At 40.9% G+C, this 12,856-nt stretch overlaps 1 protein-coding gene across 1 annotated transcript; it reads right to left on the reverse strand.

The window, feature by feature from the left end:
* Positions 1-2,431: 2,431 nt before the first annotated feature.
* LOC112007602 (uncharacterized) lies at positions 2,432-7,558 on the reverse strand. The gene is made up of 2 exons (XM_024039974.2): positions 7,426-7,558; positions 2,432-3,392 (listed from the first exon to the last, which is right to left on the reverse strand). Exon 2 carries the CDS (start codon positions 3,317-3,319, stop codon positions 2,690-2,692), a length of 630 nt encoding a protein of 209 aa, XP_023895742.1. The 5' UTR covers positions 3,320-3,392; positions 7,426-7,558; the 3' UTR covers positions 2,432-2,689.
* Positions 7,559-12,856: the final 5,298 nt, after the last annotated feature.

Here is a 12,856-nt window from a genome sequence, read left to right on the forward strand (position 1 = left end):
GTTTTTTGGAACATGTTAGTGAAGGAAAAGAGAAATCATTAATTTCAAAAATCATAGAGAAACCGACAAAATATCAAGAAAGTTTAATATGTATCTTTTCAAAACGAAGACCAGTGCTAGAAAAGGAGCAATGAGAGTCGCAAACAATATAAAGTGCTCAGCTTGTATTCTCTCCAAAGCAGCCAAGACATTTACCATCTATTCGCTTTCTTGAATATATGCTTGACTTTCGTTCAAGAGACCATCCTCAATAGAAGCCTGCAAAAGCATCCAATTCAATAGACATTTGAGGATTCCATAGATGACACTGGCAAAGTCCATCCCTTAGCACCGGAAGCTCTGCCATCACAGTTGTGGTCATGCCAAAAGCTTCCAGATGGTCAGCGAGTTGACTGAATATGGAGAGTTGCTGAAAGAGATGAAGTGAAGTGTTTATGATCATGACAGATTCAAGGCACTTGGGGTTGAGAGCAAGATAAGTACAAGAACTGAGTCCTTGCATGATCAGTGGTGCAACAACTACCTTTATCATGTATTGGAGGCCAAATACCAATGTGGCTAACCTTTGCAATCCCTTATCATATCCACGATCCTTTTGAGGAGTGTCTAAACGCGGACTTCGCCGAAGTGTTTGACGTGGATGTGGCTAACAAGATCTTGACCAAGGCCATGACTGCTCGAAGCAAGAAATAGAAGGATGAAGATCTATATGGACAATAGTTATTTTGCTGCCGGTGAAGGCATTTTATTGTACACACGTGTTGAGGAAATTAATATTGATGTTAAAATTAATGTAACGCATGTTGAAACCTTAAACTCCTTTTAGGATGATAATTGTTCCCACTCATAAAAATGTCGAGGAAATTGATAATCATTAAATTAATGTGCCTTTGAAGCAAGGGTTTTTTTTTAGAAGAACTTTGAAGCATGTTGAAAACATTTTCTTTAGGGTGATAATTGTCTCCACTAGAAAGATAAGGAAAATTCATGACGACTATAAAATTAATGTAACTTTGAAGTATGTTGAAAACACCTTCTTTAAGATGATAATTATCCCCACTCAAAAGAGTTTGTTGATAAATAAAGTAATTCTCTCAAAAAGTTATTTCAATGGTTGACACACACCACAATGATTTGCCTATATTCCTCTTTAACTTGTTATCAAGTCTTTTTCAAAAAAAAAAACCTTGTTATCAAGCATAAATTTTTCCATTTTCTTTTCTTTCAAAAATTTTCTCTTTTTTACGAGTGAGTATAGCTTCTCTCACTAAGCAAGAAATGGATATCTTAGAAAACCATCATTAACGTTGAGATGAAGCTTTACTTCCTGAAACTATGTCAAGAGTTGATTGCTCGATTTTGAACTTTAGTGGAAACATTGCAATTGAACCCAAACTTTATGAGAAAGTGCAATTTGCATAATTTCAAAATAAATAAGACTTATAACTTCAACTGAAAATCATGTTGTATAACTTCAATAGCTCAATCCGATTGAACATTTTCAAAGTCTCTTGATATTATGAGAAATCATTAACTAATTCTAATACTTCAGTCTGTGTAGGTACTTATTAATTCAATCATTCGAATCCATCCAGCTCTTACACATGAATGTCCACATGTATGAGTTTCTTACTAAGGTTCCTAGGATGGACAATAGCTGAGGTCTTGTATTCTTATATAAATTTATAGAACTTAAAATTACTTTTAATTCATGTTGGAGGTGGTACAGTATATTGATCAACATGATATGTTTTCTTTCTTAATCCTAATCTAGTATATGAAAGTGGTATTTTTCAATTACAACATGCGTGCCAAAAGCCGTTGAGCAGATCTTACTCAATTGGCACTTCCAAGTGTTTCCAATAAAAACATCCATGGTTTGAATCACTCATTCCCCATTATAACAATTGAATTGTCCAATATATATATACACACACATCACAGGCCAAGGAGGTCATTTTTGAGATGATATAAAATAATCCGTTCCATATATCCCACTCTAATCTAAAATGAAATGGCATGCAGTATGGTTAGACAAAATACGAAGATGGATTCAGTTCAACTGAAATGACATGTAGACAACCTAATATGGTTGTTTCAATAAAGGGCCAGATTACGTGCACATATATTCAGCCAATAGAACTAATCATCCTAACAAATTTCTTACTACAGTACACTAATGTTCAGCTTCTATGAGTTCTCTAAGTAGCACACCGAGTATTGGACACTTTGTCATGGCACTAATGCCCCCTAGATGCAAGGGTAGTATTATCCCAATTAAGTCAGCCCAGCAACAGAAATTTTAAGTATGTTTCTCTTCTAGAAATGAAGAAGCTTCTGTAAACAACTGGAAACAATTCATGGCATATTTAGCCTAAAATGTACCACAATCACAGCAAATGAAAACATCAAACATGAAAAGGATATCATATTTGGGTTTCCAAGATGGGTTTTAACTTGCAAAGAAATGACTACAAATGGGGCAGATAATGGAATAGCAGGGGACAGGACTGGATCAATCCTGAGGTATCCAAAATATCCCAAACCCTTAATCCATAAAACAGGATTCATCCCACTTCTACTTTGATACATGCATGCAAAACTTGTAATTATAGTGTCTAAAGCTAAAGCAAAAGAACAAATTTAGAGAATTGAAATAGGGAGGCGTACAAGTCATATTGGTTTGCATTTATTCCAAAACAACCTTGGCCCCAAGAGCTTTCAACTTCTCAATTATTTGTTCACCTTCTTCTTTTGAAAGTCCCCTTTTCAAAACTGAAGGGGTCTTCTCCACCAAATCTTTGGCTTCCTTGAGACCCAAATCGGTAAACCCTCTGACCTCCTTGATTATCTTGATCTTTGCAGAAGCTTCATACGACTCCAGTTTTATTTCAAAAACAGTCTTTTCTGGTTTCTTCTCCTCCTTGGCTGCTGCTGATGATTTAACAGCCATTCCAGCCAATCCAGCCGCTCCTGGTTTCAAGACCCCCACTGTTGGTGGCTCCTTCATTCCCATTTTTCGCATCATAATGGCTCCCAGCTCAGCAGCTTCAGCCAATGTGAGTCCTGAAACTTCATCTACGAGCCTGAAGACACGCTCAGTTGGTGGACTGCGATGCTCTGTAGGATCAAAAGTAGCTGGATCATAATCAGTTGGGAGCCTTCTTTGATCAATCTCCTCTTCTTCCTCCTCTTCCACCCTTGCAGGTTGACCGAAACTTCGAGTGAACCCACTGAAGTTAATGGCATTTAGTGCTACAACAGGATTTCTAGATAACCCATTAGGTAAATGATGTCTAAATCTCAAAATGAAGCTCATTTTCAGGCTTATAGTCTATTAATGGAAAATCAACATATAAGCTTTTGAGTTCTCACTAGAGCAACAATATGGCCTGAAATCCACAAAATCAACAAATAAATAACTATGGAATGGAAGATTGTTCATTCATATACATTTCCTTCAAGTAAGGTTAGTTCAACAGGAAATAAGACATTTACAAAGACAAACAAGACACGACAGTAACCTTCAGTAGAAAAATAACAAGAAAAAATACAGAAGGAGGTCAAACATAAAAAAGGTTATTTGACTAAAGGATTGAGAAAGGAGGAGGAGACAAATACAGCAATACATCAAAAGTATGTCCCATGTTAGAATCCTTGAATCTTGGCTATTATAATCTCAACGAATTAAAGGAAACATAATAATATAGGATTGCATGTACTATATCATATCATTTCATCTTAGATTTGAAAGAAATAGTTTTATCTCCTTTTCCTATTAAAAGCAAATTTTATTTTTTGATGAATAAGAAATCTTATTAACCAAAAACCATCATTTACCTATCAAAAAAAAAAATCCATCATTTGCCGCTCAACAACACAAAAACACAAACAGCATGGCTGCATACAATCAGGTCTTCAAAGAACCTCCCAATTACAACTAAACCCCTGCCCAAAATCCAGCAAGCAGCAACAATCAACAAGCACAATCAGGGCAGCCAACACTGATTTAGACTCCTGAGGCCAAAACACCAGTATAGAGAAAACACAGCTACTGCAGTAGCATAACTACAAACAAACAGGTCATCCAATGGACCTCCAATCCAACACAAAACACCTGCACCCCTACCACCCAGCAGGTAACAACAAATAGCTAGTCCAAACAGATCAGTACAACTGTCAGCACTGCCCAGAAACCATTCACAGCTGAATTCTCAACTAGGACCAAAGATCTTGCTCACTGACCGAAGGCTAAGCAGGAAGAATATCACTAGCTCTCCATCTAACATCATTTAAAATACCTTTTACTACTTGCTTCTCTGAAGCCGATGATCCCTGGTGCGAAAACTGGTTCCTCTATCTCCAAAGATGATAACTATAGCTACAACAGAAATTCTTCCTACTCCAACTTCAAACTTCTTTCCTACCAGCTGGAAGCAACCCCACTGCACCAGCTTCCTGCAGGGTAGTTACATGGGACATCCCAGCCACAGCAGCACCACCTTACATGCTTTCACACTCTATGCAAACAAGAACAATCAAAGAACAAATGGTCCCTGCATTCAGCCCTGTTTCAGAAACACGGCAACACTCCCTTGCTTCTCCCAAGAAGCCATCCTATCACAGGTGGATAGCCTATTATTAATAGCTAACCACAGAATTAAAGCTTACTTAAATATGAAAGCACTATCCCACAGCATTTTCCACCAATCCACGTCACCATTCCTTGCTCTAATGCCTTCCCAAGCAGAATGACAAGTGAATTAGCCATTTTTACATGTGAAAAGCAATCCTCAATCTCCAAGAAACTGAAATTTACTTTTAAAACTAGAAAAACATTTTTTTTTTTTATTAGTAACAAATTTATATTAGAAATAGGAGAAACCATGTTATATGAAACACAAAAAGTCAAAACAAGAGACCTTCATACAAGAAAATATGATTTTAGATCAGAGAACACCAATCCACACCATTAAAAGTGCGAATATCTCTCTCCAGCAAAATTATTTAATGTAACACAAAGGTTGCATTCAAGCAGGAACTACTCCTATGTCTTCCAAAGGAAGCTCTCCAACAAAAAAAACCAGATCAACCACCTTTACTTTGGTTTTTCTCCCAGAATTCTACCCTTCAAAATGAAATCAATAAAAAATAATCTAGCTTGTCAAGCAGAATGAATATTTTCAATTGGCTCTCATCTACATACTGCACCATCAACTTTCCTCAAGAAAAATTTTCTAGGGTGCATATGAAGTAATGTTCCACTACTCAACAGCTTAAATTCATTCAAGAAGGTGCCATGCCCCTTGCCCTAAAGCTATTATCATGATTGGTATATATCTTAGCAATCAAAATAACAAACTTTGCTGCCACTCTTTCTTAATGCAAATACAGATTTCAAGTCCCACACAGCAAATTAGCAACTCAGGACAGACCCAGGATTTCAAGCTAGGGGGCCGAAGTATAAGCGAAAAAAAAATATATAAAAACTTCAAATAAGTATCTATATAGTATTAGCAAACTATCAACCAAGACAAATATCCGCAAACATATTGACAAACAATCAAACACTATTAATAAATTTCGAACTCTGACACGCAGTCTCTGTATAATATAAATTTCCTTTCACAACTCAAATCAGAGCAAAATTGCCAAAAAAACAACAGTCTCTGAGAAAAAGATTCACAATCACAAAGAAAAAATGAAAAGAACAACAGTCAATCACAGCCTTATCAGTTATCACCTATGGGGCATGGCAATTAAAAGTTAGATTTTTAAGAGAGAAGAAGAAGTACGTAGCAGTCACAGATTGAGGCCAGTGGCCGACCGGCGTCGAGGTGGTTGGCCACTGGGCAGATCGGCCAGATGGTAGGGAGGCGTTGCGGTGGCTGTAGCTGATGTATGCATTTCTCTCTCTCTCTCAAAATCTGATTTTCCTTTGGCTAAAATTTTGCTTAAATTGGGCTGGGTTGTTATTTGTATAAATGGCTGAAGAATGTTGTTTAGGCTGGGTTAGGAACTACATGTGAGCTACCCAACTTGGAAATCTCTTATCAAAAGAATTCTCATGTCCTACACAAGGAACCCCAAAAAATTTCTCTATCAAATTATATACAAAAAGCTTTAAAAATAACTCTTTTTTGTTTGATCTATAGTCATTTGCATCCTCAACAACTAAAATATTCTCTTTTGTCATTTTTTTTCCCTCTTTGGGTAAAAAGGCCAGAAGATACAAGTAGTTCAGCCTTGTTTAATAACTACTTAACTTTTTCCTTTTCTATGAGAGCATTCACATCATGCTCAATAAAATTTTAACAAACTTCTAGCTATAACTCACTTTTCACATACACATGCATTCGACTCTCTACTATTTCTCTACTCCATTTAAATACTATTTCTTTTTTAATTTCTCTAACTATCAAAGAAGAATCAACATCACCCGGAATAACACATCAACACTGCATTATCAAGCGAAAAGAAAATTCTCATGGAAATACAAATAAGAATCAACACCTCTCATCATCACCCCAAGAAAAAGAAGAATCATTACCAAGCTAATGCTGAAAACAAATTTAATTGCAATCTGAACATTTCTAACTGGGTTCGATGCTACTCTTGCAATAAGTCAAAAATTATAAAATTTAATATTGAAAACATTTTATTACAATCCTGAAAATTTCTAACTGGGTTCTATGCTACTCTGCAATAACTCAAAAACCATAAGAATAATAAGCAAAGAAGAAAAAAGCACCCAAAGGGTAAAAAGGATTTCCTGACGCTCAAATGTCAAAAAAGAATTTAAATTTTTTTTATTATTCATATAAACAAAACAAATCTTAGTGGATGAAAATTCAAAGTTCCAAACTTTAACTTAACTTTCTACTTACAAGACCCATATACTATAATGTTTGATTCACAAGGTTATATGCAGAAAAAATAAATTTTGGGTATTGTTCCAAATTAGGCTATAGGTAGTAATTAGTAAACCCCAAGAAGAACCCACAAAACCCATGACAGTAAATCAGAGAAATTTAATTCACACAACAATACCAATACCCTATCTATCAATCACCCATAATACAAATACATTCATCACATAAACAAAACAAAGAGCAAGAAATAATAAGGGTGAAAAAATTAACCAGATTCTATGATGTTTGATTCACAAACTTATACAGGAAAAAAAAAATCATGGGTATTAGTCCAAACTAAGCAATAGACAGAAATTACTAAACCCCAAGAAGAACCCAGTAAAGTAAACTGCAAAACCCATGACATAAAATCAGAGAACTTTTAAGCCACGCCTCTAATACCAACACCAATACCCCATTATCAATAATCCAAAACACACATACATGCATGCATACATTCAACAAATATATAACAAAACAAAGTACAAGAAACAGTGAGAGTGAAAGGAATAACCTCAACAAAATCAGTGGCGTCTAGCCTGAGAGAGTGAGAGAGACACGTTGGAATTAGCCAATTAGGAATGGAAAATGAAAAGAAAAACAAAACAAGAAAAATTTTGCTGAGCTACACGCCTACACAGTACAGTAGCTTTCGCACACAGCAATTTGGACCTTTTGGGCTGGGCTCATATTTTGGAGACTCATGGTATATGGCTTAATGGGCCTATACAGATCCCATTGTATACAATTCTTACTAAATTGTAAAATTAAAGTTTTAGATAATTTTGATTCGGGTAAAATCTATATAATAATAGGTAAAGTAGAGAGAAAATCTAATTAAATTTTAAATTGAAATTTAATTAGAGTCAAATTTTGCGCCATATGTCATCTAATCTAAATTTTATAATTTTGAACCAAGTGAGTTAATTTAGTGAAAAATTGAATTTTAATTAGAGTTTAATTTTGTGTCACGTGTCTCATCTAATCTAAATTTTTAAATTTTGTGCCAAATTAACTAATTTAGTGTAGAAAACTATATATATCATAATAAGTAAAGCAGAGAGAAAATCCAATTAAATTTTAAATTGAAATCCAATTAAAGTCTAATTTTGCGCCACATGTCATCTAATCTAAATTTTATCATTTTGAACCAAGTGAGTTAATTTAGTGAAAAAATTGAATTTTAATTAGAGTTTAATTTTGTGTCACGTGTCTCATCTAATCTAAATTTTTAAATTTTGTGCCAAATTAACTAATTTAGTGTAGAAAACGAGGAATCCAATATAATAAATCATAAAAAACATAATCATATAACTAAAAAAAATTCAAATTTATAAGTCATTTATATATCTATATCTATATATATAATTGTGGGGCCAGAAAATCGGGTAGCCTTGGCCCACTCCAAGCCAGGCCCAGATGGCCCACGCCAAGGACGCGTGATGAGTCCGAGGATGACCCTGTCCTCGAGCGTCTGAGACCTCGGAAGAACACGAGGACCACCCTACCAAAGGACTCTTGGAATATCCGAGAAGGAGAGGGCCCAGTGCCACGTGTTGGCAACAGAAGTACGGAGAAGGGGCAAGCCCTGGGCGAATTGTCACCTCGGCATTGAATACGCTCACCTAACATTTCTGGCCGCATTAATGGGGATGTAACTCCTTGACAGGGTAACATCGATCAGGGCGAGCCACCTGAGCACGGATATGACCTCTAATGGGACCGACGGTCAGAAGGGAGGCCAATAGATGATCAACAGGAGGAAGAAGAGAGGGATATATAAGAAAGGGGAACAAAGTGTAAAAGGGGGTTTTTTGAAGAGAAAAAACAGAGAAGGGGAAGAAAAAACCTCCTCGGCCATGGGCCGAGGAGCATCCCCCAGTTGTAAACTATTCTTAGTATTTTTCAAATAAAAGGAAAGTAGTTCATGCTTCATGCACGCCGGCGAGCGCTTAAACCTTCGATCCACTCTCTACAAATTCATTGTTCTGGGTTCATTGGGCCCTTAACCCATATCCTTTGAGCTTGGGTGACAAAAACAGACCCTACAATTGGCGCCGTCTGTGGGGAGGATTAGTGCGCTGGCCGGCGCAACAGGCGATCGTTCTAAGTAATCATTCTACAGAAGATTGGTGATGATGCAAAAAAAAAAGGGAGCTACCAAACAAACGTTGCAGAAAGACAAAAGTTCAAAATAGAAGATCCAACAGGAAAAAAAAAAAAAAACTGCGCATTACTTTATTAAACAAAAAGTTACAAAGTACAATCAGAGGCTCAGGCAGGCGTGTTTTAAAACTATTCCTACAAGCTAGTTCTACAATCAGAGGCCCAGGTGTACCCGTCCTAAAACTAGCTAGAGGGAAGTGTCAACCCGTGCTTTTATTGGCATCAAGAGAATGGGAGAGCTTAACAATAGAAGCAGGGAAGGGGGCTGGCTTGTTTCAAGGCCACCAACAACTCCTTCCTCGGTGCAGCGGAGCTTGAACAAAGCGAGGAGCAGATGCAGGGGCACCGGGATGCCCTCCCCCGTGATGTTCCCTTGATTCTCTCCAACCCTCACGACCGTTGGCCGTTGGAGACGGCAACACTCGGGCACCAGCCATGACATGAGTTCGCGCGTCTCCTCCGTCGAAGGTGCGCTCCAGGGAGAGACATTAGGTACTTCAGCGACATCCCTCCTGGCCACCGCGTACGGCACTGTCAGTGTTATGCCTAGACTCTGCCGTGCCGGAAGCCTAGTGGGGGCTGCGGTCACAACGGCCCTTGGCACGGATGTCCTCACACCCGCCCAAAGCCGCCCCATATCTGCCAACTCCGGTCACAATTTCGGCGGGGTTATTAAAGGGGCTTGGGGGAATTGAAGGGACGTGTTTCTGTTTGTGTTGGGAAGTTCATGGAGTATGGAGAAACCATCCCCCTGGAAAGCCTTATATAGAGGATGAAGGTTGGCGAGAATTAATCCACACAGAATTCGAAAGGAGAATTATCAGCAGTGCTAATCACAAAGTTACCAAATTCCAAAGGGACCGTGGACCGCTGGATTCATGTTCATTCACGAGGACATTAATAAAGGCGCGCCTCAAACACCAAAATGTCAAGCGCGGAACGCGAACGGCCAAGGGACGCCTTGTAAATGAAAAAGATAGGGGACTCGGGCTGGAGGCGAGGTCAACGCCACGTGTAGGATCATAGTTCGACCTAAGGAGGAATCGTCTCCAATAAAGCGTTCCGAGGACTAACCCCTTCATACAGAAGAATGGAAGCGTTAGACAGAACCAAGGCACTGCATGGTCCTCGGACTTAGGCCTATGGAGAAACTAAGTGCTCAGCTATACCTGGGTACTAGACAGAACCAAGGCACTGCATGGTCCTCGGACTCAGGCCTATGGGGAAACTAATCGCTCAGCTATACCTGGGTACTAGACAGAACCAAGGTATTGCATGGTCCTCGGACTCAAACCAATGGAGAAACTAGATACTTACAGAGAAATGGAAGCGTTAGACAGAACCAAGGCACTGCATGGTCCTCGGACTCAGGCCTATGGGGAAACTAACCGCTCAGTTATACCTGGGTACTAGACAGAATCAAGGTATTGCATGGTCCTCGGACTCAAACCTATGGGGAAACTAGATACTTACAGAGAAATGGAAGCGTTAGACAGAACCAAGGCACTGCATGGTCCTCGGACTCAGGCCTATGGGGAAACTAACTGCTCTGTTATACCTGGGTACTAGATAGAACCAAGGTATTGTATGGTCCTCGGACTCAAACCTATGGGGAAACTAGAGACTTACAGAGAAATGAAAGCGTTAGACAGAACCAAGGCATTGCATGGTCCTCGGACTCAAGCCTATGGGGAAACTAACCACTCAGCTATACCTGGGTACTAGACAGAACTAAGGTATTGCATGGTCCTCGGACTCAAACCTATGGGGAAACTAGATACTTACAGAGAAATAGAAGCGTTAGACAGAACCAAGGCACTACATGGTCCTCGGACTCAAGCCTATGGGGAAACTAACTGTTCAACTAGACCTGGGTGCCGAACTAAACAGGGGCATCGCATGGCCCTCGGACTCAGGCCTACAGGGAGACTAACTACAAAATATCCCAAGTTAGGAAAGGATCAAGCCCCATCTAGCCCTTGAGACGCAAGAGAGCTGCCCATGCATACGTTCTCTCTCCTTATCATCGTTACTGGCGTAACTGGCCGACATACAATTCAAGCTAAAATCATACAGATCTAAGGAAAAAAGGAAAAGCAGGCAGCGGGTACACAAATAAGCAATTTAAATAAAGGGAAATTAAATTCGCATTACAACAATGAGTTCGTAAAAATTGCATGGCAAGAGCCACAGTACATAGAAGAGAAGCACAACAAAATAAAATGACAACGTGAAAGTAGGACGAGCCGAGACGCCGGGGAGTCTACTCCTTTTGCTCAGGCTGGACAGGGGCAACCCCTGACCCTTCCGAGCCCTGGCTTGAGGGGACGACCTGCGAGGGTACGGCGAGAGCAGCTGCTTCCTCAATGGTGGGGGTTGGATCATCGGAAGGGACCTCTACTATCTCTTGGGGCGCCTCCTCGCTCAAATGCTCCTCTAGTTCAGCTGCCCCTACTTCTTCAACAATCTCCCCAACCTTAGGGTCCTTAGGGGCGGCCTCGCGGATAGCGGGGGGGTAATACACGCTCTCTGCGTTCCATTGGTCGGACGTGGACTCCACTTCAGCTTGTTTGAGGGCCTCAGCCCAGACCTGGGAACAGTATCGCCTACACAGCCCCGAGACTTGAGCCTTGTAGAGGGCCTCTACCGCAGCCATCCCATCAGCGTAGGCTATAGTCTTAGCCTCCTCCTTGGCACGTTCGGCCATCTCCCTGCCATGGTCAGCCTCGTCCTTAGCCCGCCGTGCCTGGTCTCTGGCCCATTCGGCCTCCCTCTGGGACCCCTCGGCCTTTGTCACCTGAGCCTGCAGATCTGCAATTAGATCCCTCGCGATCCGCAATTGCTCCTCGGCCTCGCCCAGGCGCCTCGTCTGCTCATTGGCCTGACTCTGGGCACCCTCAAGACCAGACAGTGCACTGTCCCGCTCCCTGGTCACTGCCGTCAAAGCCTCTCGGGTCTTGTTGAGGTCAGCCTCGAAATTCTTCAGAGCCCCGGTGGCCTGGTAACGCCAAGCACGCTCCCGTTTGAGGGCCTCCTTTTGGTCGCTTGCCGCCCCCTCCAACATAAAGATAGCTTGGACAGCCTGCTAGAACAACCAATGTGCTATAAGCCCAATAAAAATAAAAGAGTGGGAGAAGAGTCGAGGTTGTAGCCCTTACCATTCCCATATATTGCTTGAGGCTGAGGAAGACTTGCTCGCTCGTCAAAGAGTTAAGCTCAGCCATATCTGTTGGGAGTAGCAAGCTCCTCTCCAGCGCATCAGCCACGCGCGCACCTTCGCCCTCATTGAAGTCTCTGAGGGAGGCGTTATCCCTCAAGGGCTCTCCATAGAGCATCGGGGTTGGGAGCCAGGCCTGGGCCTCGGAAAAGGTGGTGTCGACGACCTGCCTCTCCTGGCTCTTGTCGCCTATTTTAAGCTGCTTAGACGGCTGCAAAGTAGTGTCCTCCTCCTGTGAGGACACCGTCTTATCCTCCACAGGCTTTTTACCCTTATCCTTCTTCTTATTGGGGCCAGCAGGGACGGACCCAAAGGGCGAGCGCGTCTGAGAAGGAGAAGGAGGGAGCTTCTGCCGAGCGGAGGTTGATCTAGCCTTCGGAGGTGGAGTGGGAAGTTTCTGTTGGGACTTCCCTGGAAGGCCCTCAATCAGGTCCAGCAAGTTGGTGGTGGGTTTCCTCTTATAACCCATTGTCAGCCGAGGAGGGGCTTCTGAAGCAAGGAGGTCTGCTTCGGTCAAATTGGGATCACCCAAGTCCCTAGGAGGGTCCTCGGACTGATCAAG

The sequence above is a fragment of the Quercus suber genome, unplaced genomic scaffold (assembly GCF_002906115.3).
Source record: "Quercus suber isolate HL8 unplaced genomic scaffold, Cork oak 2.0 scaffold_1068, whole genome shotgun sequence".
Taxonomy (NCBI): domain Eukaryota; kingdom Viridiplantae; phylum Streptophyta; class Magnoliopsida; order Fagales; family Fagaceae; genus Quercus; species Quercus suber.